Below are 27216 nucleotides of genomic sequence, written 5' to 3'. Positions count from 1 at the left end.
AGCCACAGCGCCACTTCTGGCTTTTTTCTTTTTGCTTATGTGGTGCTGAGGAATTGAACCCAGGGCCTCAGGCATGCAAGGCAAGCGCCCTACCACTGAGCCACCTTCCCAGCCCCCAATTCTCTCCTTTCTTCAGTTGCATCAGACTTGTAAGCTGGCAGATCATGAGAGCTGACAGCTCATTCCTACCCCAAACCTAATGCCACTAAAATGGTTTCTTTTGTGAGGTTTTATCTTTGAACTGATGATGTACCTCCTTTTGGATGATGAGTGAAATGACATAATTTTTTTAAAATAAAATTTCCTACCCTTGAAGTTGAAGTGCCTCTCATGGCACAATTTACTTGACAACATTTCTTTTTTTTGTTGTTGTTGGTTGGTTGGGGGGCTTGAACTCTGGGCCTGGGTGCTGTCCCTCAGCTCTTCAGCTCAAGAATAGCGCTCTAGGGCTGGGAAGGTGGCTCAGTGGTAGGGCGCTTGCCTTGCGTGCATAAGGCCCTGGGTTCGATTCCTCAGCACCACATAAGCAAAAAGAAAAAAGCCAGAAGTAACACTGTGACTCAAGTGGGTAGAGTGCTAGCCTTGAGCTGAAGAGCTGAGGGACAGCGCCCAGGCCCAGAGTTCAGGCCCCATAACCGGACCCAAAAAAAAAAAAAAGAATAGCGCTCTACCACTTGAGCCACAGCACCTCTTCCAGTTTTCTGGTGGCTTATTGGAGATGAGAGTCTCACGGTCTTTCCTGCATGGACTGGCTTTGAACCTTGATCCTCAAATCTCAGCCTCCTGAGTAGTTAGGATTACAGGCATGACCCACTGGCACCCAGCTTGTATTTCTTCCTTTATTATACACAAAATCATGGTAAACCTACAGTTACATGCATCATAGCTTGTTTAAAACATAGTTTTCCTATCCTAATGTTCTATTTAGCCAGGACAAACTAACATAGGAGTCCCACCTTTTCTTTTTTTTCTTTTTTTCTGGGGGGGGAGACCGGTCGTGGGGCCTGAACTCTGGGCCTGGGAGCTGTCCTTCAGCTCTTCAGCTCAAGCTCTACCACTTGAGCCACAGCGCCACTTTCGGCTTTTTTTTTTCCTGCTTATGTGGTGCTGAGGAATCGAACCCAGGGCCTCATGCATGCAAGGCAAGCGCTCTACCACTGAACCACCTTCCCAGCCCTTCCACCTTTTCTTATTCCTTTTCATTTTAATGAAACCTCATAGGACTCAGTGTCTGATCAGTGAGTAGAGTAAGTATAGACAATAAACAAAAGAACCCAAGAGAAAGGGAGGATGCAGCTCTGTTGGTGATCAGATTGGCCTGTCTAATGGTTTCTAGTCCTTACAACCTAGTGTCAGTTTTTCGCAGCAAGCATATTGAGTATTCAATGGAATTTAGTTACTCTATACAATAGAGCATCAAGGACCCAAGGCAAGCAGCTTTGTCTCATTTCCTAAGGTTACAGGATTTGTCCAGCTGCAAAGGTGACACTAGTAGGGGCATGACAGAGTAGATGACAGCTTGCACAGCTACAAATCCAGACCTGGACCAATTAATTGCTCAGGGTCATGCCCTGTTTTTCTACCATGGGCTCTCTGGCACCACCCCTGACCATGCTCTTTACTCCCTCCTTGTCTCAAAGACAAAACCCTGTCAAAGTTTAAGGAATGGCAAAACAAGAGGATTAGCCTGTATGAAGAGGGAGGGGGCCTTAATGGTGGCTGCTGTTCTAGCTCTCCTGATGCCTTTTTTCTCCACCCTTAGTGCTGTTCCCTCGCCACACCAATGCCACTGCTCGAGACAATACCATCAACCTGATCCACACGTTCCGGGACTACCTGCACTACCACATCAAGTGCTCCAAGGTGAGGGGCCTACCCACTTCTCAAGAATCAGCTGATGGTCAGGAGTGTAGTTCAATGATAGAACATTCACTTCACATACTTGAGGCCTTCAATTCAGTTCTCTGTACTACCAGAGAGATAGCACAGTCATCTTTTTCTCTTCCTGCTTCCCTTACGTGGTAGCTTGGGTCCATCTCCACAATATATTCCTAAGCTTTCCTAGTGGCTTTTCCTAATGAAAGCAAAGTTGTCTTCTAGACCATGATGGCTTTGTTTGCTTCCAGGCCTATATTCACACACGTATGCGGGCAAAAACATCGGATTTCCTCAAGGTGCTCAACCGTGCACGCCCAGATGCTGAGAAAAAAGAAATGAAAACAATCACGTGAGTAGGCCACTTTCTCCTTCCTAATTTCAGCAAGAAGTAGGTGGTGAGGACCTGATATCCTGGCCCTCTAAGTGTCCAGGCAGTGCCCTGGGTGAGGCCAGCAGGGTTGGAATTCCTTTGCATCTTTGTAAGTGATAATAATGTCAGCTAGGAGAAACAAACTATCTTTTTTTTTTTTTTTGGGTCCAGTCATGGGCCTGAACTCTGGGCCTGGGTGCTGTCCCTCAGCTCTTCAGCTCAACGTTAGCACTCTACCACTTGAGCCATAGTGCCAATTCCGTTTTTTTTTTTTTCTGGTTATGTGGTGCTGAGGAATCAAATCCAGGGCCTCATGCATGCAAGGCAAGCACTCTACCACTGAACCACCTTCCCAGCCCTGTCTTTTTTTTTTTTTGGTCCGGTCGTGGAGCTTGAACTCTGGGCCTGGGCTCTGTCCTTCAACTCTTCAGCTCAAGGCTAGCACTCTACCACTTGAGCCACAGCGCCACTTCCTGCTTTTTTCTTTTTGCTTATGTGGTGCTGAGGACTTGAACTCAGGGCCTCAGGCATGCAAGGCAAGTGCTCTACCACTGAGCCACCTTCCCAGCCCCCCCTGTCTTTTTTTTTTAATCAAGTAGTTATACTCTTCGGTTTTGAATTGAAAAGTCATTCTTGTCCTTCCATTGTTCCTGGAGAAATAGAGAAAAATCACTTAAAGACATTTAGTTGTGTTTGGACCTGGCACCACTCTCAAAGTGTTCTCTCTTGTGCTGTGCTTCTCAGCAGGAAAATGGCATGGAGAGAAAAACTGCCTTTGTCAGGAATGGAAACCATGAGCAGAACTGTAAGCAGTATGGCTCAGTATGGAGAAGAGACCTAGTCTTTGGTAGACTTCAAGCTCCTATCCCTGTCATGTAAAGCCCCTTCTACCAAGTTAGTTTCTGCTGCCATTTGAAAGGATGAGAGGTGTCTTATGTTGATGGTGAGAGTTTTCGACCATAGGAACATCAGGCAGCTATACAAAACAGCGGAAGCTCATCCCTGACTTTCAGTAGAGGCCCTTCTATTATTAGTTCTATGCTGTCATCCAGAGCCTAAGGACTAGTGTTTAGCTGTGTCAAGTGGCAGCTTTATAGGATATCTGAAAGCATCAGGATATCCACAGATATGGTACAAGCAGAGCTGTGCCCAGGATTCATGTGTTCTAGTCACCTTTCACAACCTTGCTTCCACCCTACCATCTGCAGTTTACTTTCCCTGCTCACTCATCACAGGAATCTTTTCTCACTACTTTGGTGACCTCACGTGTGAGGCAGCTGATTTTATGCGATTTTCAAGGCCCATGATCAGGATGGGCAGTTGAGTAGTGGCCAGGAGAACTGGTAGCTAGGTACAGCCAAAAAGAAGCTTGCCCTAGTCAACCATCAAAGCAGAGAAGCCAGCCAGGTGCTAGTGGCTCACGCCTACCTACTCAGGAAGCTGAAGGATCATGGTTCATAGACAGCCTGGGCAAGAAAATCTGTGAGATTCTTTTTTTTTTTTTTTTTTTTTTTTTTTTTTTTTTTTTGGGTCCAGTCGTGGGGCCTGAACTCTGGGCCTGGGTGCTGTCCCTGAGCTCTTCAGCTCAAGGCTAGTGCTCTACCACTTGAGCCACAGCACCACTTCCAGTGTTTTTTTTCTTTTTTGCTTATGTGGTGCTGGGGAATCAAACCCAGGGCCTCATGCATGCAAGGCAAGCGCTCTACCACTGAGCCACCTTCCCAGCCCTGAGATTCTTATCTCCAATTAACCACCAGAAAACCAGAAGTAGTGCTGTGGCTCAAGTGGTAGAGCCCTCACCTTGAGCTGTAGAGCTCAGGGACAGCACCCAGGCCCAGAGTTAAAGCCCCATGACCGACAAAAAAGTACAGAAGCCAGGTGGCCCCTGCCTATTGGACCTACCTGCTTGTGAGACTGGAGTTCAAGATCAGCCTCAACAACATTAGTGAGACTGTTTCAAAAACAAACAAAAAACATAAAACCAAAGTTGGGCACCAGTGATTCACACCTTATTTTAGCTATTTGGGAGTCTGAAAACAAGGATGACAGTTCAAAGCCAGCCTGGGAAATAAAGTTCACAAAATTCTCAACTCATAGCTGAGTATGTACCTGTTATTCCAAGCTGCTTAGAAACCTGAATTGGAAGGAAGGTAGCAGGCCATCTCCAGCAAGAAAGTCTGTGATAGTCAATCTCCATGAAAAGAAAGTTGGAGGGGCTGGGAAGGTGGCTCAGTGGTAGAGTGCTTGCCTTGCATGCATGAGGCCCTGGGTTCGATTCCTCAGCACCACATAAGCAAAAAGAAGCCAGAAGTGGCACTGTGGCTCAAGTGTAGAGCGCTAGCCTTGAGCTGAAGAGCTGAGGGACAGCGCCCAGGCCCCACAACCAGACTCAAAAAAAAAAAAAGGTTGGACAGAGTGGTTCACACCTGTGATCCATGCAACTCCAGGAAGCCAAAAGTAGATTATGGCGTAGGCATCTACCAGGCAGAAAGCAAGACCCTACCCTAAAAATATATAGTGACAAAAACAGGATTGGGTGTAGCTCAGGCCAACCTAGAAAGCATGAGGCCATGAGTTCAAATATCAGTGCTCCAAAAAGCATTGGGGGTGGGTGAGAGCAGTATAAAACCAGGCAGAAAAGAAGGCTGATGCCTGCCTTATCTTGGCCCTGACAGCTGCCTGTTTTTTCAGGAGTCATGCCTTCTGCCAGCATGGGGCCTTGGTGCTCAGTTAAGGGTTGGGAGTGGGGGAAGGGAATAGTTTGCTGTCCTGATTGAGAAAAGGGGTGGGGCTTGGGTAAAGATAAATCCTTGAAATAAAAAAATTACCCAGAAATGAACAAATTGTCCCACCTAGGACTTGGAACAGCTTTGTCTTCCATTCTGTGACCTGTCTTTGGCAAGGTTAGGCCTCAGAAAGGAAAAGAGGGGCTGGGAAGGTGGCTCAGTGGTAGAGCACTTGCCTTGCATGCCTGAGGCCCTGGGTTTGATTCCTCAGCACCACATAAGAAAAAAGCTGGAAGTGGGCTGTGGCTCAAGTGGTAGAGCTCTAACCTAGAGCTGAGGGACAGCGCCCAGGCCCAGAGTTCAGGCCCCACGACCGGACCCAAAAAAAGAAAGGAAAAGAGGGAGGGAAATGGCTGTACCTTACCCCTGAAACGGGGTCATGTTACTAATAATGGGTAGGGGTTACTATGAGCAGAAGCCAGGCTCCCCACAGGAGGGGAGGGCTTCTGAGAAGGAGGAAACTACAGTGTGTAAACAGGTGAAATAAGGTGGAGGGCCTGCTGTGAGAAGTGGGGCCCTGGGTCTGAAGTTGAGAGACTGATACCCCTCAGGAGAAAGGCAGTCAGTCAACTGCTGCTTGGGAAGAAAAAACAAAGAGCCCTTTTCTTTGCTTTCTATTCCCATAGTTCTCAGTTGTTTTTTTTCAGGCTGTTTTGCACAGTACCCTTAGGCACCTGCCATAGGCTCTGTCCTTGGGAACCATAGCCCCTTCAGAGGAAATAATGGGCACAGCAGATTCCCACTGCTCTGGATCCCAGACCCAGGCAAGTGTTGTGTAAGCCAGAGTGAGTTACCATAGGCCACCAGAAGTCTTTTACCCTGAAAGTTAGTTGTTTTTGTTTTTTGCCAGTCTTGGGGCTTTGAACTTGGGGCCTGGATGTTGTCCCTGAGCTTTTTCCATTCAAGGCTAGCACTCTGCCACTTGAGCCACAACTCCACTTCCAGCTTTTTTAGTGTGTAAGAGTCTTTTGGAGTTAAGAATCTCACAGACTTTCTTGCCTGGGCTGGCTTCAAACTGTGATCTCAGATCTCAGTCCCTTGAACAGCTAGGATTACAGATATGAGCCACCAGTGCCTGGCCACCCTGGAAGTTGTAAAGATTGCTTTAAGTGTCCTTCTTTAAGGAAGAGGGAGATCTAAGGAACTGCTATCTAAACAGGATTAAGGGGCTGGGACCGTGGTTCAGTGGTAGAGCGCTTGCCTTGCATGCATGAGGCCCTGGGTTCGATTCCTCAGCACCACATAAGCAAAAAGAAAGAAAAAAGCCAGAAGTGGTGCTGTGGCTCAAGTGGTAGAGCACTAGCCTTGAGCTGAAGAGCTGAGGGATAGCTCCCAGGCCCAGAGTTCAGGCCCCACAACCGGACCCCCCCCCCCAAAATAAAAATATAAACAGGGTTGGCTGGATAGGAGAGGCCTGAGCTGTGACTAATTAAGTAGCTGAAATTTAGATTTCATCGGGGTCATCTAGAAATTATGAACAATGTATTGCCAATAATTTAAGGGTACATTTAATGTCCTTATGGCTTAGAAAGGATGTTAGCTGGCATCTGGAAGTACAAAACAGGAGGCATGGTAAAACCAGTCTTAAAGATTGGATCTTGGCTGTGTCTTGTGGTCGCAGTAGCTCTGCCTGGGGAATCTCTCTTTTCCTCTGCTTGGTGTCCATTTGGTATCCCACCAAATGGAGTGTGGGTTGGAAGGAAAGCACAGCTGAAACCAATCTTCACTCTTTGTTTTTGAAGGGGGAAGACGTTTTCATCCCGCTAACTCTTGGGAACAGAGGAGGAAGTGCTGGCAACCGAAGGCTGGACCGCTTGCTACTGGATAATCGTAGCCCTTCATGTTGCACCTCTCCAGGTTCTTAAGGGAGTCTCCATTTGGGTTCCATTTTGTACGCGTTTGGAAAATAATCTGCAGAAACGAGCTGTGCTTGCAAGGACTTCATAGTTCCCAAGAGTTAAAAAAAAAAAAAAAGAATTCCACTTGATCAACTTAATTCCTTTTCTTTTATCCTCCCTCCCTTGTTCCCCTTCCCTCCCACCCTCTTTTCTGAGCTGTTTTGCTTTGCAATATGTTACTGGTAATGAGTTGCAAGATAATGCAATCTTGTTTTCTTCTAAATATTTGAGTTCAAAACTCCTGTATCTAAAGAAATACGGTTGGGGTCATTAATAAAGAAAATCTTTCTATCTTAAATGAGAATCTGTTGGGTTCTAGACTGAATCTAAAAGAAAAGGGTAGACTTGCAGTGCCCTTGAATCTCCAGGCCTGAGCTGGACAGGCCATAGGTTCAAGAGCCCATGTGGTCTGGATCCTTACCCCCTTAGAGGAAAGAACATCCAGTTAGGGAGCTGTATGCTTGTTTGTTTTCTTTTTCCCTTTCTCTTTCCCCTCCCTCTCATTTTCCTTGCCCTTTTCCCTTTGTTTTTTCTTTCAGCAGGGTTTCACTGTGTAGCTCAGGCTGGCCTTGAATACTCAGCCTTCCTGCCTCAGCCCCCCCCCCCCCCCCCCACGTGCTGGTGTTGCAGATGTGGGCCACCATATATCCAGTACACAGGCTATAAACTTGAACATGCTTCCCATAAAGCTCGGTTGTGGAGACTCAAAGCCTGTCTTCAGTGGCCAGGAAACTCCCTGATGGTGACAGGCAAATTAAAGTGTTGATGGCTTTCTTTTATTATGAATAATATATGGCATTTCCAAAACTGTGTTCCATGGTGTGTGTGGTTTTGCAGACATTGATTGCTATTTAGGTGTGGATCTAATGCAGACTAACTGGCCACAGTTCTCTTACACAGCATCCCCAAAGCTTACTGCACATAGCTCACTGTGGGAGATGCCAGCCTAACGGATAGTAAGGAGCCTAGCTGAACACCCTGCCCCCTATCAGGATGCTGATCCCCCAAAATAAAACTAGTAGAATATTATGTGGGAAGTTTTAGGAGCTACTTGAGCTGAAGCTTGTCCTGATGTTATATGCTTTCTTGCTTTCCTGTTTTGTTACTAACACCAGCTAATTTTTAAAAAAAAATTTATTATAATAATGGTGATATACAGAGAGATTAAGGTTACAGTTACCAAAGTCAAGGGCTGGGAATGTGGCTTAGTGGTAGAGTGCCTCCCTAGTATGCATAAAGCCCTGGGATTGATTTCTCAGTACCACACACACAGAAAAAGCTGGAAGTAGCACTGTGGCTCAAGTGGTAGAGTACTAGCTTTGAGCCAAAGAAGCTCAGGGACAGTGCCCAGACCCTGAGTTCAAGCCCTAGGACTGACTGGCCAAAAAAATTTTTTTACCAAAGTCAGGTAATAAGCTCTTTTTTTTTTTTTTTTTGTCAGGTGGGTAGGGGACATAGTCACCCTTCCCTCAGTCTCTCTCAGTAATTATGTGTGTTGTTTGTGCCAGGGTTTGAACTCAGCTTCATGCCCTCTTGCTTGACTCTTGGTTATAGCTGGCACTACTAGTTGCCATACCTCCACTTGGCATATTCCTAAACTGTGAGCTTTGAGAGTAACTATGGATTTTCATATGCAGTTAACAGAAATACTCTTCTTCTGGTTTCTCCAGTAGGGACATGGTGAATGACTACAGTACAGTATCGAATTTTTTTGTTTTTGTGATACTGAACCTCAGGACCTCCTTGCTAGTCTGGCATTCTACTACTTGAGCCATGTCTCCAGCCCTGTTTTTTTGCTGATTTCTTTGGGGGTAGAGTTTCACTTCTTTCCTGAGCTTGGTGAGGTTGGGCCTGAGCTGCATTCTGCCTTATTATAGGCTTCCCATAGTTACTGGGATCATAGACACAGATCACTATGTCCAGCTTTCCTCCATAGTTATCTTGTGGTTTTTTTTTTTTTTTTTTTTTTTGATTGGTTGTGGGACTTGAACTCTATACCTGGGTGCCGTCTCTGAGCTCTTTAGCTCAAGCTAACGCTCTACTGTTTGAGCCACAGCGCCACTTCTGGCTTTTTGTGTTTATGTGTTGCTGAGGAATCAAACCCAGGGCCTCATGTATACGGGGCAAGCACTCTACCGCTGAGCCACCTTCCCAGCCCATCTTTTGTATTCTTCTGCTTGGACTGGCCTAGAACATGTTCTTCCCAATTGGGGCTTGAACTCAGAGTCTGGACACTGTCCCAGAGCTCCTTTTTCTGAAGGGTAGCAAGCACTCTACCACATGAGACACAGCACCTTCTGGCTTCCGGCTTTTTCTGTTTATGTGGTACTGAGGAATCAACTAGGGCTTCATGCATGCTAGGCAAGCACTCTTACCACTAAGCCTCATTCCCAGCCCTTGGCACTTTTTTAAAAAACTGGAATCCTATAGACTGGAGCAGTCTGCATGACAACTAGTGTTTTTCAGAGATGTGATTTTTTTTTTTTTTTAGCGTGAACACCAGGATGGGATGAAAAAACAGACTTGATCAGTTAAGTTTGAAAGCCCTAGGTTGGGGTGGTTTCAGTCATCAGACTTCTTTTTTTATGTTAGTCCTATGCCTTTAACTTGGCCTGGGTGTTGTCATGGAGCTTTTTGTATTCAAGACTAGCGCTCCACCACGTAAGCCACAGCTCCACTTTCAGGTTTTTGGTGATTAACTGGAGATCACAGTCCCCCGGACTGTCCTGTCTAGGCTGATTTCAAACCACGATCCTCAGCTCTTAGCCTCCTGAGTATCTAGGTCTATATGCATGGGCCACCAGTACCCAGCCAGACTTCATTTTATTTCAGTGAAATGGGCTTATGTGAAGGTCATCAGTTTCCCTGGCCACCTAGGTCAGCAAGTGAAAATGGGGCCAAATAGAAAGTGTTGAGAGGATGACTTGTAATCTGGGCCTCATGAGTTACAGAGGTCTGGGACAGCAGCTTAATGCTGACTTTGCACTTCACCCCTTGTTAGGTTGGAACCCTTGTGCTGTCTTACCAGTAGTGGGAGTCCAAGTTCTGACTTGGCAAAACCAAATGGTTTGAAATTAGGAAGTTTAGAGGAAAACAAAAGGCCATTGACTTTTTTCTGCTTATGTGGGGCTGAGGAATCAAACCCAGAACCTCATGCATGCAAGGCAAGCACTCTTTACCACTGAGCCACCTTCCCAGCCCCCCATTAACTTTTTTTTTTTTTTTTTTTTTTGGGTCCGGTCGTGGGGCCTGAACTCTGGGCCTGGGCGCTGTCCCTCAGCTCTTCAGCTCAAGGCTAGCACTCTACCACTTGAGCCACAGTGCCACTTCCGGCTTTTTTCTTTTTGCTTATGTGGTGCTGAGGAATCGAACCCAGGGCCTCAGGCATGCAAGGCAAGCGCTCTACCACTGAGCCACCTTCCCAGCCCCCCCATTAACTTTTATAGTAGTAAATCCTAGGAAGCATTGTCAGCATCAAATATCCATGAAGCGTGATTTATCTAGAGTTACTCTTCTCACCTGAATCCAAGGCACATTGACTTCCATGGGGCTCTAGTTTCAGGAAACTCCTCTGTGAGCAGAAATGCCTGCTGACTCCAGTGAAGACTTAAAAGGGACAGGAGGACAAGGGGGCAGGTATTCAGAGAAGCATGAGCTGGAAAAATGACTCAGTCTCCATTACTGTTTGGCTCCCTTGCCCCAAAGTCACCTGTACCTGGGAGATGGAAATGCCTTTGAGTTTGACCTGTGCAGATAGATAGGTTTTAGAAGTTAGGTGCCAGTGGCTCATACCTGTAATCCTAGCTACTCAGGAGGCTGAGATCTCAGAATTGCAGTTCAAAGTCAGCCTGGGCAGGAAAGTCTGAAACTCTTTATCTCCAATAAAAGGTACTCAGAAAAAGCTAGAAGTGGTGCTATGGCTCAAGTAGTAGAGCACTAGCCTTAAGTACAGAGGCACAGGGACAGGCCCTGAAGTTCAAGCACCCAGACTGATAGGGAAAAACAAAATTTGAAAGGGACCGGTTGGGATATAGTTCTGCTGGCTAAAGGTTCCATGACAAAAGGTTGCTTTTTCTGAGACAAAAGCTTCTTTTGTAGTTGGACATACTACATATCCCACAAGTTGCTAAAGGAAGAGAATAGATAAGATGCTGCCACAGCATAAACAGACATAAGAGTTTTAATTATTTACTCACTTATTGTGGCTCTAGAGGTAGAACCAACAGCTCATGCATTATCTCCAGTTAACTAGCAAGAATCTGCAAGTGGAGGTGTAGGATTCCTTGAGCAACAAACAAAAGCAAAGTGAGAATGTAAGGTCCAGAAGCAGCAGGAGTGAATGAGTGACTGAATCTTAGTTCCCTTTACGCTCAAGGGGACCCGAAATGACAAGACTAGAAAAGAAATGTGTCATTTAAAGCAAGCCTTCTGTCTTGGGGTTTTTCAGTTCTTCCCCCGGGGAAGATGTTGCTAGAAAGGGCAGGAATCCCCAGCTCTGGATGAGGTGTGGCGTCTGTACAAGCTAACAGGAGTTTACCAGGAAATGAGATTACAACAGGAAGGGGAAAGGGTGTTGAAACCAGGAAAAGCAACACCCCTTGCTGCTGTGACATCAGGGAGCTTGAAATATGGTCACCATTGGTCAGGTGCCCATCCTGACCTAGTAACTCAGGCCTAATCAGATAGCCTGTGTTGGCTTTGATGGAGTTCAAATACTACTACCCACTTCTGGGGATTGCTGCCATTTCTGTACCTTTCTAAGGTAATGACTGACCTAGACAGCCATATGTTAGGATCAGAGGTGGGGGGAAAGAGAGTTGCCTCACACAAACTATGCAAGTGCTTTACCATTGCGCTACCACAGTGCAATCTGGCCATGTAGACCTCGCAAGAGAATGGGGTTTCTTTTGCCAGGATCCTGGCCAGTCTCAATTATAGGATCTGAAATATTCGTCTAGCTTAGAAGAGTAGAGTGTTGAGCACTTGTAATCCCAGCATTCTGGAGGTGGTGAGTTCTAGGCTAGCTTGGGCTACTTGGCAAAATCCTGTCTAAAACCTGTTGAGCAGCAACAGAGGAAAGCCACCCAGGGTCTAGGAGGCTTCATCCCAGCATTGCCTCCCTGGTCCGGAGTCAGTGAGTACCACGCCTGCCCACCCTGGCACAGAGAAGATGCATAAGTGAATGGCAATGGATCAAGGAAGCCCAGGAAGATTCTGGACCAGAGTTTGGACTGGGCACCCAACAAATGTTCTCCAGGAAGACAGCAGGTGAGAGCACGGCTAGACGGATGGGTCATCTGAAAGCTTGGACCACAGTCCAAGGAAGAAGCCAGGAATGATGAGTCAGTTCCAGACCTAACAGACTCATAGAAAAACCAGACATACTGGTAAGGAAGAAGGGGCTGAACAGGGGACAGAACCCAGGCTCCCCGGCCCCCACCCGCCTTCACAGGTCAGGCCACACAGTGTTTAGACAGAAGTGAAGAAGAAACAGACATCCTGGATGCCTCGGGGAAGAGGCCAGGACTGGAAACAGGGCCATCTGTTTATTCTTGGCAGTCCATTATCCGAGAGGCCCCATACCACTTCTGTCCAGACCCCAGGCTGAACTCTTCCAGAGCCTCTGACTTCTGCCCCACCAGATAGTGTGAGTCTGGAGGCTGTGTGCTAGCTTGCTGGAGGGTGGGTTAGAGGCTGGCTGCTTTCCTCTTCCTGCTTTCTATCCCAACTAAAGCCTGCTTCCCCAGGACCTTAGCGATGATATGGGGCTGACTGCCCGAGTCCTGAGCCCACCAGCCCTTTTAGCAAATCCCAAGAGCCTATGCTTTTTTTTTTTTTTTTTTTCTTTAATCATGGGCTTGAACTCAGTGTTTGGGCACTGTCCCTGAGCTTTTTTGCCCAAGACTAGCACTCTACCAGTTTGAGCCACAGCTCCACTTCCAGTTTTCTGGTGGTTAACTGGAGTAAGAGTTGACTTTCCTGCCCAGGCTGGCTTTGCACTGTGATCCTCAGATCTGTCTCCTGAGTAACTAGGATTACAGGTGTGAGCCACCAGTACCTGGCCTCTTGCTGCCTTTGAGGAGGGTGTTTTTCATATTTCAACTCCAGCTACCCCTAATCCCCCCAAACCTGAGGCTTGAACTCAAGGCCAGGGTGCTGTCCCTGAGCTTTTGTGCTCAAGACTAGTGCAGTTCCTGCCTGGAACTGCAACCCTCATATCTCAACGTCCTGAGGAGGATTAGCACCTGGATTTCACCTCCAGCTTTCTTGATTCAGCTTCTGTTTCTTCCTTACCCACCCAAAGCTGCCCTTGGGCTCCCCTGCCTGGAACTTGCCCCTCTTTTCCCTGTACCTAGCTTCCTCAGTTTCCCTGTGGAGAAGTGACATTTCCCTTCTCATAGAATGACTCTCAACAGAGTTTTTGCTTCTTGGAAAGGTACATAAAGAGGCAGAATCCCTAATGATAATAATAGCTGTCATGCTGGGTACCAGTGACGTACCTCTAATCCTAGCTACTCTAGGCTAAGATGAGGATCCCAGTTCAAAGCCAGCCTGGCAAACAAATCAGAGACTTAGCTCCAGTGAATCAGCAAAAAGCCAGAAGTGGAGGTTGGCTCAAGTGGTAGAGCACCTGCCTTAAGCAAAAAAGTCAAGCAAAGTTAAGAGGCCTTGAGTTTAGGCCTCAGTGTCAGCATGCACAAGATGTGAATACAGTTTGGAGCTCCATTTTACAAATTAGGAAATGAATGAAAAAAGTTTGCCTGAGTTCACACAGCTTAAAGAATGGATTTGTAGCCAGTTCTCATCTCAGCACCAGTGCCTGCCTCTTACCCACCATGGAGGAGGGAGGAGTCATTTGTAGAGATGACTGCCTCATTGCTGTCTAGCATTGTAGTATCCACGATTCCCTGATAATTCACCTCCCCTCCAAAAGGTAGTCTCTTTTGTTCCCAGTTAACAGGTGGGAAGACGAGCCCAGCAGTAGCCTGCCAAAGGTCACATCCTGCCAGTGAGTATAGTGGCTCCAGCCTGTGATCCTAGCTACTAGGGAGGGATAGAGAGAGGATGGCTCAGAATGAGATCATGCAAAAAGTTGAGATTCCATCTTAAGCAGTGGTTGGGCGATGTGAGGGAACACAGATAGGATCACAATGATCCCTGCTGTGGTTCAAGCAACCAGGTTATATGGGTGATACAACCCACATCTCAAAACATTGTGCCTGGGGGCTGATCCCTGCCCTGTCTGCTACTCTGAGGGAGAAGGTACAGAGGACCCATCCCTAGAGTAGGACTAGGGATACAGGCCAGCCTGAGAACAAAGCAAAACCCTATCTAAAAACATAACCAGGGCTGAGAAGGGGGCTCTGGATGAGGTCCTGGGTTCGACTCTTCAGCACCACATAAGCAGAAAAAGCCAGAAGGGGCACTGTGGCTCGAGAGCACTAACCTTGAGCTAAAGATCTGAGGGACAGCGCGTAGGCCCAGAGTTCAGCCCCCACAACTGACAAAAAAAAATAATAATAATAACCACTGTACACCAGTGGCTCACATCTGAGAACTGCTGTTTGAAGCCAGTCTAAGGAAGACAAATCTGAGTATCTCCAGTTAACCAGCACATAAGCAGGGCACCAGTGGCTCACACCTGTAATCCTAGCTACTTCAAGAGGCTGAGATCGGAGGATTGTGGCTCAAAGCCAGCCCTGGCAGGAAAGGTCGTGAGACTCTTATCTCCAATAAACCACTCAGAAAACCGGAAGTGGTCCTGTGGCTGTAGTGGTAGTACTGAGCTGAAGAGCTGAGGGACAGCGCCCAGGCCCAGAGTTCAGGCCCCAAGACCAGATCAAAAAAAAAAAAAAAAAAACTAGAAGTAGAGTTGTGGCCCAAGTTGTAGAGCTCCAGCCTTGAGCACAATGCTCAGGAACAGCATCCAGATGCTCAGTTCAAGCCCCAGGACCAGTGTGTGCACACACACACAAAGGCATAATGAGAGTATAAGGCAAGGAGTTCAAGCTCCACTACTGGCACCAAAAAAAAACAAAACAAAACAGTAAAACAAGCTAGCAGAGTGTTTGTATGATAGAGCCCCTGCCTCGCAAGTATGAGACCATGAATTCAAACCCCAGTACTGATGGGGGGTACCGGGGGAGGGAGTCACATCCTCAAAGCTATTTGTAACTTATACATAGTCCAGAACTTAACTTGGAAAGCAGTTGAGGAAAGTACAGGTGACCCCCAGATTCAGAAAGGGAAAGCTGACATTATAATGTGATGGAAGACAGTGAATTTCCCCAGGCTCCAGACCTCCAAGCAATACCAACACACACACACACCCTTTGATGTGCCATCAAAGTTTGGAGCTGGCTGTGCAGTTCACTGGTTGCTTTAGGGTGTAATCGTCATAGAATGTACATATAATAGCTGGAGGTGGGGAGGGGTAGAGTCAATCATTTTTCATTAACTGGGATGCATTTCCCAGATTAGCTGGGCAGTGGTGGGCCAGAAGACTTCCAGAGGGAAGAAAGCCACCACCTAGGTGGCCCAGTGTTGGCTGGCAGCTGGGAAGGAGGTCACTAGCACAGAGAGCTAAGGAGGGGGCAAGGAGGCAGTAAAATACAGCTGTGCCTCTCAGTAGCTGCAACTCAGGATGTGCCTGGCCCCTCCCCCAGGGCGGGGCCAATGCTGAGATCCGCCAGCTAACTTCAGTCCTCCATCCCTCTGGGAATCCAGGCTGGGGCAGAGCTTGAGCAGCCCTCCTGTACCCAGAGAAGAAGCAACTTGTACTCGTTGGCCAGGACACCAGACACAGTTTGAAGCCCTGCAAGCCCAGCTGCTGTGACTCCCTGACACTCAGACACCCCAGGCTGGCAAGCGCCACCTGTCTCCAACAGACATGTGAGTAGCTACCCTCTCTCCCCTTCCTCCCCATCCCTGCTGTGGTTCAAGCAACCAGGGTTTGTGGGTGGCACAACCCACACCCCAAAACATCATACTTGGGGACTGATCCCTGCCTCACCTGCTACTCCGAGGGAGAAGGTACAGGGGATCCATCCCTAGGGTAGGACTAGGGATCTCCAGATCAGGCCTGGTGTGGAGTAACAGATCATGTCTCGTGGGGTTTAATACACAGAATGGCGGGGAAGAAAGAGGAAGAGAAACTGGGGGCTGTTGGAGAAGGAAAGATGTCCTGGGTGGAGGACTTTGGGGGAGACTGAGGAAGAGGAAATGGGCTGGGGACAGGGGTGGGAGGGGGGGAGGGCAGTCTCCATTCAGGGCCTGGAGACAGTGGGGAAGGAAAGGAGAGCATCTCCCTTCCCTCACGGTGGCCATGGGGTTGATTCTCTCACCCCAGGGAGGGGAAGAAGGAATACTTCCTTAGTGACCCTGGCCCTAGCAACAGCAACTGCTCCCCTATTGACAGAGGCAGGACCCCCTCCCCCTGAGCCCCCAGCTCGGGGATTGAGACCAAGGAACCAAATGAAGGGGCAGAGACAGATCAGAGCCAGAGGCCAGGCCCTGCCCTCTAGCTCCTCCTCCCTGTCCTGAGCCCACCCCCAGCGCCTGCAGGGTCCATTCCTAGCCACTGCTATCCCCTTTACTGCCAAGCATCTCCCCACCCTCTTTCCCCCTACTCCCCGAGTTCCCAGGAAGGAAGGGCCTGTTGCCAGCGTGGAACGAGTCAAGTTTATGGGCTGGAAGTCCTACCCGGAGGCTGCTCACTGAGCTGTAACAGGCTGCAAGTGGGGGGGGGGGGGGTGTGGGCACAGGGCACCTGCTCTGGCTCCAGATGAAGCTCACAGGCATCTCCCCCAGTGACTCCATACCAGCTAGCCCCTGTCCTCTATTTTGGTTTAGCATGAGATCTCTGTGAGTGGGACAGAGGGACAAAATGTGTTTGCCTTTCAGTCTATAAACAAAGGCATAAACACAGCTGCCCAGAGACCAGGCAGACAGGACTAGGTAAAACTGCCTACCAGGGATGGTAGGAATGGCCCAAATGGTAGCCACCATACAGAATGTGGGTGTTGCCAGACCTGACTTCCAAGAGAAACCACAACTACGACTTTTTAAGCATAGAATCACTGTGGCCCACAGTCCATGGGCTTGCAGCCTCTCAATCACCGTGCGGGCTACTGTCCTGACAGGAGTAGTAGCACTCCATTGTAAACTTTTCCCCCTCCCCAATACAGGCATGCCAGCTGCAGCGCCAGCCCTCCCCGACCCCACAGCCCAAGATGACATCTAACAGCACCGGGGACATACCTGGCCCCATTCCCGCAGGTGCCCTGGGACTCTCCCTGGCCCTGGCAAGCCTCATTGTTGCCGCCAACCTGCTTCTAGCCCTGGGCATAGTCCGAGACCGCCACCTGCGCAGCCCACCTGCTGGCTGCTTTTTCCTGAGCCTGTTACTGGCTGGGCTGCTCACAGGCCTGGCGTTGCCCATGCTGCCAGGACTGTGGAACCAGAGTCGTCGGGGCTACTGGTCCTGCCTCCTCCTCTTTTTGGGACCCAACTTCTCCTTCCTCTCCCTGCTTGCCAATCTGCTGCTGGTGCATGGAGAGCGCTACGTGACAGTGCTGCAGCCACTGCGACCACATGGGGGCAAGAAGCTGGCCCTGCTCCTCACCTGGATAGGCCCCCTGCTCTTTACCAGCCTGCCTGCCCTGGGGTGGAACCACTGGAGCCCTGGTGCCAACTGCAGCTCCCAATCTGTCTTCCCGGCCCCCTATCTCTACCTGGAGGTCTATGGTCTCCTGCTGCCGGCTGTGGGGGCTGCTGCCCTCCTCTCTGCCCGTGTGCTGGTAGCTGCCCACCGCCAACTGCAGGACATCTGCCGATTGGAGCGGGCAGTGTGCCGTAATGCACCCTCCACCCTTGCCCGGGCCCTCACCTGGAGACAGGCTAGGGCCCAGGCTGGAGCCACGCTGCTATTTGTGCTGTGCTGGGGACCCTACGTGGCCACTCTGCTCTTGTCAGTATTGGCCTATGAGCATCGCCCACCCCTGGGACCTGGGACTCTGCTGTCCCTCATCTCACTGGGCAGTGCCAGTGCAGCAGCTGTGCCAGTAGCCATGGGTCTGGGTGACCAGCGCTACACAGCCCCATGGAGGCTGGCTGTCCAAAGATGGCTACAGATGCTGCAAAGAACCACCTCCAGGGACAGTCCAGGCCCCAGCACCGCCTACCGCACCAGTGCTCAAAGCAGGGTGGAGGTGAACTAGAGGGGACGACCAATGTTCATCCATCTCCGCCACAAAGCTTCTTTCTGTGCTTCTCTTGGATCAAAGGCCCTGCCCCTATTTGAGCCCACTCAAGACGGAATAAAACGCCTCTGGCCACCTACAGTCCTTAGCAGCTATCTCAGAAATGGGGGCATGGGGAACAGCCCGTGGAAAGAAGCTAGAGACAGATCATGTGCCAAGGGAGATACCACCTCCACAGAAGCAAGTCCCTGCCACTTACTTGGGGAGGAAGCTGACGCATCTGGATAGGAGGCCATGTGCTGGGAGACTGGGTGGAGAGGGAATAGGGCGACTCAACCTGACACGGCCTTTGTTAATTCCTCCTTGTATCTAGCCACCACAAAATCCACACAGACACTGCCTCTGGGAAGTATATTTTATTTACATTTTTAAAATCTTTAACTAGTATCTCTTCCTCCTTTCCATCCCCTGAGACGTGGGAAGGGAAAGAACGGGAACCTCAAAGACCTACTCCCCACATACAAATACGGACCCCATGGCTCACACCAGCAAAGGAAAGTGAAAGAGAAAGAGGTCTGCCCTCCCCCGGAAGGGCCCCGCAGGGCCATGGAGACAGGGGTGGGGAGGGAGGGAGGCCCCAGGGCAAGGGTGGGTCTCAAGAGAAGGACAGAGAGGGGACAGGTCAGTTGAAGGGGTTGCAAAGTAGTCCAAGCCCCCTCCCCTCTTTTCTCTGTACCCCATGCCTCTGCTGGTGGTGGTGGTGGAGGAGGGGGCTGGAGGAGAGTCCCCCCTTCATCCCCCACAACACCAGACACCACGCCAGAGACAGCAGCCATTAACGGTCAGGCCTCTGGACACAAAATACTTTCGCTCTGTGGTCTCCTGACGTAGTTACCACCAGGGAGGCATCTCTGTGGACAGAAATCACAGGATCAGCTGGGCATTGCTGGCTCATGTCTGTAATTGTAGCTACCCAGGAGGCTTGAGGTCTGAGGATCACTATTCAAAGCTAGCTCAGGCAGAAAAGTCTGTGAGACTGTCACCTCCAAATGAACTACCAAAAAAGCCAAAACTGGAGCTGTGGCTCAAATGGTAGAGTACTACTAGCCTGGAGCACAAAAACTCAGGGACAGTATACATGCCCTGAGTTCAAGCCCGAGGACTGGCACAAAAAATAAAAATAAAAAAGGAAGAAAGCTTAGAAACAAGAGGTCTAAAGAAGTTGGTCCCCACTCTCTATTCTAGTGCCTAGCACTGTTCTGACAAACACAAGCAGCTGGGGGATGAGAGGAGGAAACCCTCAGGGAGGGAGACCCCCAGGAAAGTCACTGTCACCCACTGAATGGACACGGGGCTGGATCAGAAGTGAGGTTTCCCAGGCTCCCGGGCATTCCTGCCTCATGGGCCATAGCTTGGCCTTGGAGTTCTGCTTCCCTAGAAACCCTTGCCACCCTATTCGGCCACCCGTTTCCAACTGTTCAGAGATCCTAGTCCTTGCCCACTTTGCTTACTTGCTGAGGGCGAAGTCCAGGATCTCGGCCGTGTGTCCCCTATAGTCAGTGAGCAGACGGCCAGTCCGGGCGTCCCAGAGGCGCACGATGCCATCCAGGCTGCAAGTGTACACCACAGCAGTGCCAGCCTCCCACAGCAGCTGCACAATGCCGGACTGCCCCAGGGCACAGCAGAGGAAGGCAGATCAGAGGAGACAGCAGCGGCCTCGGCTGCCACTGGGAACCTCCCCAGTGGGAGCAGGGGAGGCATAAAGACCAGGCAGGAGCCAAGCATGGCACAGATGCCCCCCAAGGCCTGGGCTTCCCTTCAGCCATGATCATAGAGCACTGGGAACCTGGCAGCCACCATCCTACCTGATGCTGACACTGATGCCTGAGCGTCTGTGTAGACAGGTCATAAATGGCCAGGGTTCCATCTAAGTAGCCAACAGCAGCCAGAGGCATCCTGGGAAGTAAACAGCACCAGCAAGGTTCATGAAACCCCGTACTCACCTTCCCTCCTTCTTGGTCCCCCAGGCCAGGCCCCTCCACACACCTTCTCTCCCCACCCTTGGGGCATCCAGGAGAAGGGCCCTGATTGGCACTTACACACTGCAGAAGCCCAGGGACTCCACGGAGTTGGACTCACTCTCCTCCCCCTCGACCAGACTGGGCTGGGAGGCCACAGACTCAGGTCTAAACACGCCCACCACCTATCAGCAAGAGGAAAGATCAGAGGGGACTTGGGTTCCTCCTGGTCCCCTCCAGAAGAAAGGCAGCAGAGAGGGAACAAGAAAGGAAGGGCTGGGGCTGGAGATACAGCTTGGTGGTAAAGCACTTGCCAACAAGCACATGGTGTTTCAGCCCAAGCACCACCAAAAAATGGAGAAGGAAAAAGAAAAAAGAAAAGTGGGCTGGGAAGGTGGCTCAGTGGTAGAGCGCTTGCCTTGCATGCATGAGGCCCTGGGTTCAATTCCTCAGCACCACATAAGCAAAAAGAAAAAAGCCAGAAGTGGCACTGTGTCTCAAGTGGTAGAGCGCTAGCCTTGAGCTGAAGAGCTGAGGGACAGCGCCCAGGCCCAGAGTTCAGGCCCCACAACCAGACCCCACCCCCCGCAAAAAAAAAAAAGTGGGCTGGGAATATGGCTTAGTGGTAGAGTGCTTGCCTCAAATGCATGAAGGCCTGGGTCTGACCACATAAACAGAAAAAACCAGAAATGCTGCTCTGGCTCAAGTTGTAAAAGTACTCAGGCCCTGAGTTCAAGTCCTAGGACTGCCAAAAAAACAACAAAAAAAGAAAAGCAGTGAACTAGTTAATGTCCAGCATTATTTGAGCTGGACATGATGGCATGCACCTAGAATTCCAGCACTTGGGGCAGTGTAGATCACAGTGTTCCAGGTGTGTTCCAGACCAGCCTGGAATATACAGGGAGACCTTGTCTAAAAAATAAATAAATAAAATAAAAATCCAGAAAATTACCAGATGTGGTGGTACATGTCTGTAATCCAGCTACTCAGGAGATGGAAATTGGGAAGGAGGCAGTTCTGGGTCAGTACAAGCAAAAAGTTATCAATAGCCCATCTAAATAAACAAGGCATATGTAGTGGCCCATGCCTCTGGTTCCAGCTATGTGGGAGGCATTAAATAGGAAGATCATGGTCCAATATCAACCCTAGGTTCCAAGTCCCCAACACTAAATGAAAACTAAAGCAAGCCAGGAGCCGGTGGCTCACACCTGTAATCCTAGCTACTCAGGAGGCTGAGATCTGAGGATCTCCGTTCAAAGCCAGCCCATTCAGTAAAGTCTGTGAGACTCTTATCTCCAATAAACCACCAGAAAACCAGAAGTGGCGCTGTGGCTCAAGTGGTAGAGCACTAGCCTAGCACTACCACTAGCTGAAGAGCTCAGGGACAGCACCCAGGCCCAGAGTTCAAGCCCAATGACAGACAGACAGACAGACAGAAAGAAAGAAAGAAAGAAAGAAAAGAAAGAAAGAAAGAAAGAAAGAAAGAAAGAAAGAAAGAAAGAAAGAAAGAAAGAAAGAAAGAAAGAAAGAAAGAGCAATGAAGACCAGAAGAATAAGTAGTAGCTCAAGTGATAAAAGGACCATTCTGTCTGGCAAGCACAAACCTCTTGAGCTCAAACCTCAGTATACTGGGGGGGTGGGGGGTGGGAAGGAAGGGCTAGGAAAAGACACTACTTGTGAAGCAGAAATGAGCAAGACAGGTTCAAGGCCAGTCCAAGCAAAAAAGTAAGAAAGACTGGATGTGGTAGTATATACTCATCACCCCAGAGACCCAGGAAGCGTAAATAAGAAGATCGAGTCTAGGCCAGTTTGTAAAAAACTCAAGACCTTATGTTTACAAACTAAAGCAAAAGGGCTGGGGTATGTGTGGCTCTAGTGGTAGAGCACCTGCCTTGCTGTCAGGAGGCCCTAAGTTTAAGTCCCCCCCTCTCCCCCCCACCCCTGTACCCCGCTTACCACGTACCACCAAGAAAAAGAAAAAGGAAAGCAGAGGCCCCCAGCCAGGTCCCAGGTCCACTCACCTTGCCAGTGGTGGCACTGACCAGCTTGGCCTGGCAGTCCACCGAGCCAGTTAGAATCAGGCTACCGTCTTGGTTGGTGGCAACACAAGTCAGAGGACCCTGGTGACCCTCGGTGCCTAGGATGGAGCACAACAGGTCAGGCTCTGAGTCCTGAACCTGGTTCTCAGGCCTCCTCAAAAAGCCTGTGAACACCTCCCCGCACCTCTGATACCTTTCAGCACGTGGATGGGGTTTCCCTGCTTCAGGTCCCAAATCCGGATGGTACCATCTTCATAGCCTACCACAGCTCTCTTCCCTAAGGGCCAGAGGGTGCACTCTCAACACAAGAGGGCGGAGGAAGGGAAGGAGCATAAAGGCACCCACACTCTCCGGGAGAGTCAGGTAAGGGCACAGGTGGCTTGTGGCCAAACTGCAGGCCTATGGCAGCCCGCTAGCTATAAGAGGGACGTGTGATACCAGAGTCTACTATGCACCGAGGAAGGAAAACCCAGGGCAGCAGCCCCTCACCATCGGGGAGGACGCGGCCACAGGTGGCTGGGCAGTTGGGGCCCTGAAAGGTCTTGCAGTCACCATTCGGGACCTTCCACATCCAGGTGTTGCCATCAGCTGTGCCGGCCAGCAGGACAGGTGCCCGAGGGTGCCACTCCATCCACTGTGAAGGGAGGATGGTCGGCAGTGAGGAGCCACCATGAGCCCCGTCCATTTCCCTGTTGTAGGGATCTTAGGAACTTCCCGGTCATATGTGCAGACATTCGTGCTATGCCATTGGGTGTGCTGGCTCAGAGCAGGCTTGTCCAGTGGAAGAAGGACTGGCTCCCATAGCTCTCGCCCTACCCGAGGTCCCAGGGATTGAATCCCATTTGGAGCTCTCACCTCCAGGTCTCCTGCTTCAAAGGACCAGACTTCCTCCTTGGTGTCTACCTGCCACACTTTTAAGAGACCACTCATGTCTCCTGTAGCCACTAGGGTGGAATCATGGCTGAAACCAGCACAAGTCACAGAGTCTTTATGGCCTAAAAAGAAAAACAGGCAGATAGAGTTCAAGGCCAGCCTGGACTATCAAACAATCCTGTCTCAAAAACAAAAAACAAAACAAAAAACCATGTAGCCGGGCACCTGTAATCCTAACTACTAAAGAGGCTAAGACCTGAGTATCACCGTTCAAAGCCAGTCCCGGCAGGAAAGGCTATGAGACTCTTATTTCCAATAAACTACTCAGAAAACTGGAAGTGACAATGTGGCTCAATTGGTAGAGTGTTCACCTTGAGCTGAAGAGTTGAGGGATAGTGCCCAGGCCCAGAGTTCAAGCCCCACTACCAACCAAAAAAAAAAAAGTGTAAAAGATAAGTAAGCTGGGCACCGGTGGCTCACACCTATAATCCTAGCTACTCAGGAGGCTGAGATTTGAGGATCTTGGCTCAAAGCTAGCCCGGGCAGCAAAGTCCATGAGACTCTGATCTCCAATTAACCACTCAGAAAACCAGAAGTGGCACTGTGGCTCAAGTGGTAAAAGGCTAGCCTTGAGCTAAAGAGCTGAGGGACAGCACTTAGGCCTAGAGTTCAAGCCCCATGACCAACCTCCCCTCCCAATCCCCCAAAAAAGAAAAAGTCAAGAAAACAATAAAATACCTAATGCTGGAAACACATGCCCTGGGTGGATGGCCTCCTAAAAAGACCAGCTAGGAAAAAGTGGTCACAGCCCCCAAACTCACTGTAGCTCTAGGAACCAACCACATCCCACATCTTCCCAGAAGAGACACTGATGCTTGTCCCCAGCCAGTCAAAAGCCCAGGCCTCTGGTGCCATTCCATACTTCTGTGCCTTCTGAGCCTCTGCCTGAAATCCTCACATTTTTCCTTCCCTTGGCCCATTAAGTCCTACACCAGTGTCACCACTTCTCAGTCTTTCCTAAACTCCATTGGCCAATTAGCACCTCCTGCACCAGAATCTACACATTATTTTTTTTTTCCAGTCTTGCGGCTTGAACTCAGGGCCTGAGCACTGTCCATGAGCTTCTTTTGCTCAAGGCCAGCACTCTACCACTTGACCCACAGTACCACTTCCAGCTTTTTCTGTTTATGTGGTACTGAGAAATTGAACCCAGGGCTTCATGCATGCTAGGAAAGCACTCTACCACTAAAACACATTCCCAGTCCCATTATTAATCTTTCTGTGTTCCTGCAGCCCAGCCTAGAGCTAGCACAAGACAGTGATTAAAAAACAGCTGCCAGATACTTAGTCACTCAGGTCACCCCCTAAAGTATGTCTAACGGAACACAAACCCACTCACCTGCACACTCAAATAGCAGCTCCCCGTCACTCAGCCTCCACACAAAGGCTTTGTCATCTTCACCCCCCGTCACTGCCAACGTGTTGGTCTTGGGGTCCAGGCTCACACAAAACACAGATGCTGTTCCAATAAATATTCCATAAGTGGACAAGGCTACCACCTAGAGTTCTGTCCCCCAGAACCCTCGGGAAGCCCGCCTCTTTTCACCCAAAGTATTATCCTTCCCACTGAAAAAGAAGGGTACATCCAAGTTCTTCTGGGTTTCAAGCAGCAGGTTGTTGGGAGAAATTCTTCCCCAAGTCTACTAAACTCAAATCCTTCTCAGGGAAGATCCATCTGCTCCTCTCCTCATCACCCCATCTGAGGCCAGGGACAAGAGGTAGTCACAAATGTGCAAATTTATGGCTCTTGGCATAAACTGTTACTAGGCTAGGTATGAACAGAATGAGAAGAACATCATGTTACTGGATTCTTCTACAAGCTATTGTTCGTGAAAATTACATAAAATATGCTCAAATCTAGTAGCATTTTTAGCTAGATGTGGTAGTATACTCCTGTAATCTTATCAGGGAGACTGAGGCAAGAAGATGGTGAGTTCCATGTTAGCCTGGGCTATAGTAACAAGACTGTCTCAAGAAAACACAAAGCCTGGCCTGGGAAGGTGGCTCAGTGGTAGAGCGCTTGCCTTGCATTCATGAGGCCCTGGGTTCAATTCCTCAGTACCACATAAGCAGAAAAAAAAAAAGCCGGAAGTGGCACTGTGGCTCAAGTGGTAGAGCACTAGCCTTGAAGTGAAGAGCTGAGGGACAGTGCCCAGGCCCAGAGTTCAGGCCCACGACTGGACCCAAAAAACAAAACAACAACAACAACAACAAAAAAAAACCACAAAGCCAGGTGCTGTCAGAAAAACAAAGTTCCAGTCCCATGAAGCTGAACAACTTATTCAACTGCATAGAGCCTCTTTCTTCTCTTTGTAAAATTAGGATAATAATACAAGGTGGGGGAAACACAACTTTAGCTGGGCACCAGTGGTTCATGCCTATAATTCTAGCTACTCAGGAGGCTGAAGTCTGAGATCTGGATCATGGTTCAAACCCAGCCCAGGCAGGAAAATCCATAAGACTCTGATCTCCAATAAACTACAAAAAAAGAAGAAGAAGAAGAAGAAGAAGTGTAGCTGTGGCTCAAGTGGTAGAGTGCTAGCCTTGAGCAAAAAAGGAAAGAAAAAAAAAAGCTCAAGGACAATGTGCAGCTCCTGAGTTCAAGCCCCAGGAATGGTGACCGAGTGTGCGTGTGCTCAAGTGACAGAGCATCTGCCTATCAAGCAGGATGCTCTGAGTTCATACACCCAGTGCTACCAAACACACACAGGTGCATTTGTTTTAGTGTAAATTGTCTCTAATTGCCACTCTGGTTACTTTTCATTAAAGATAACTTTTTTAAAAAATTAGTCATGGGGCCTGAACTCTGGGCCTAGGCACTGTCCCTCAGCTCTTCAGCTCAAGGATAGCACTCTAGCACTTGAGCCACAGTGCCACTTCTGGCTTTTTCTGCTTATGTGGTGCTGAGGAATCGAACCCAGGGGCTCATGCACCTTCCCAGCCCTACTTTTTTTTTTTTTTTTTTTTAATGAAAACAGAGCCAGAAAGGTTAGTAAAGGCAATTAGCAGTGATAGAATTTCAACCTGTGTCTCAACTCCATGTCAAACTTATTAAGCCATTTGGCCACAATGCCTACCTACAGTGAGATACGGCCAGCAAGACCGGGCAGCATCTTTCCCCACCACTGTCTCATGATCCTCAAATGCCCACCTGAGTGCAATGCAAAGGTCACCTCGCTGTCATCAGGGCCCTCCATGCTGCCGACCACCCCTTCCTGGGGTTCCAGGACCCAACCCTCCTCATTGCCCTCTTCCTCTTCTTCCTCTTCTTCGAAGTCCACATCTTCCATCTCTTGAGCCAAATCATCTGCTTGGAGAACAGCGTTAAAAGATGGAGCTCGAGAGGCATTAAGAAAGATGGGAGAAGCGGAAGGAGGACGAGGCTGGGATGAGTCGTATGGCCAGAGGGTACGGTGGAAGGGGTCAGAGGGGGTGTAGTGAGGAGAGGGCAGGAAAAGGAGGTTGGCGAGGCAGGAGGGGGCAGGCGAGATCTGAAAACCCGGGGTTGGCCGGCGACCGGGTGGGAAGAGAGGACGGAGGGCATGATGGGAAGGGGGTGTGTGAGGGGACGGGCCAGGGGAGGCGTCTGGGAACCCCCACCCCGCCAGGCCTGAAAACTAAGTGTGGGGGTAGGGGAGGGAAGCAAGGAGAGCAATGTCGGTAGGAATGACCGGTGGGGTGAGTGGGGGGGGGGGGGAGAAGAAGCAGGGGTCAGAGGCCAGGGGTGAGCGCCTCCTATCCCGTGGCCTGGGCAGCGGCAGTTCTCACCCGGGTCCGGCGGGCCGGGATCCAGTTCTACCACTTCGATAATCTCTTCATCTCCATGAAAGCTTAGGGTCTCCAACGGAGGGGTGTCAGCGGCGGCCCCGCTTTCCGATTCGGACTCCATGCGGCGCAAGCAGCCGAACCACTTCTCTGGGCCCAAACGCCTCCCAGAGTCAGCTCTGCGCGACGACGCGGAACTCGAGCCCCTCCTCCCAGGAGGAAGTAGGAGTAGGCGACTCCCCGGCAGAAAGAGCGACGACCGTCCCTCCAATGGAAATTGTGGCGAATTAGCGAAACCACCAATCACAGGGCAGAGCTGGGAGACGGG

The 27216-nt window shown here is 49.7% G+C and overlaps 3 protein-coding genes across 4 annotated transcripts in view; 2 read left to right on the top strand and 1 right to left on the bottom strand.

Moving 5' to 3' along the window:
* Arpc2 (actin related protein 2/3 complex subunit 2) overlaps positions 1-7011 on the top strand; it is a 41723-nt gene extending 34712 nt beyond the window's left edge. For both annotated transcript variants that reach the window (XM_070017364.1, XM_070017373.1), the window contains exons 9-11: positions 1763-1863; positions 2127-2227; positions 6777-7011. In XM_070017364.1, coding sequence (XP_069873465.1) covers positions 1763-1863; positions 2127-2227; positions 6777-6801 — 227 coding nt within the window. In that variant the 3' untranslated portion in view covers positions 6802-7011. The remainder of the gene's footprint in view (positions 1-1762; positions 1864-2126; positions 2228-6776) is intronic.
* Positions 7012-15819: 8808 nt separating this feature from the next.
* Gpbar1 (G protein-coupled bile acid receptor 1) lies at positions 15820-18541 on the top strand. The gene is made up of 2 exons (XM_070017352.1): positions 15820-15824; positions 17120-18541. Exon 2 carries the CDS (start codon positions 17165-17167, stop codon positions 18149-18151), a length of 987 nt encoding a protein of 328 aa, XP_069873453.1. The 5' UTR covers positions 15820-15824; positions 17120-17164; the 3' UTR covers positions 18152-18541.
* On the bottom strand, positions 18535-27128 carry Aamp (angio associated migratory cell protein). The gene is made up of 11 exons (XM_070017355.1): positions 26892-27128; positions 26275-26430; positions 24463-24582; positions 23046-23185; positions 22680-22824; positions 22384-22467; positions 22173-22288; positions 20233-20336; positions 19999-20089; positions 19645-19799; positions 18535-19044 (listed from the first exon to the last, which is right to left on the bottom strand). Exons 1-11 carry the CDS (start codon positions 27010-27012, stop codon positions 18969-18971), a joined length of 1308 nt encoding a protein of 435 aa, XP_069873456.1. The 5' UTR covers positions 27013-27128; the 3' UTR covers positions 18535-18968.
* Between the last annotated feature and the right edge of the window lie 88 nt (positions 27129-27216).

This window comes from Dipodomys merriami, unplaced genomic scaffold (assembly GCF_024711535.1).
Source record: "Dipodomys merriami isolate MVZ:Mamm:240054 unplaced genomic scaffold, mDipMer1.0.p SCAF_1, whole genome shotgun sequence".
Taxonomy (NCBI): domain Eukaryota; kingdom Metazoa; phylum Chordata; class Mammalia; order Rodentia; family Heteromyidae; genus Dipodomys; species Dipodomys merriami.
The sequence above is the reverse complement of the archived record's forward strand: the minus strand, read 5'-3'. Positions and strand labels throughout refer to the sequence as shown.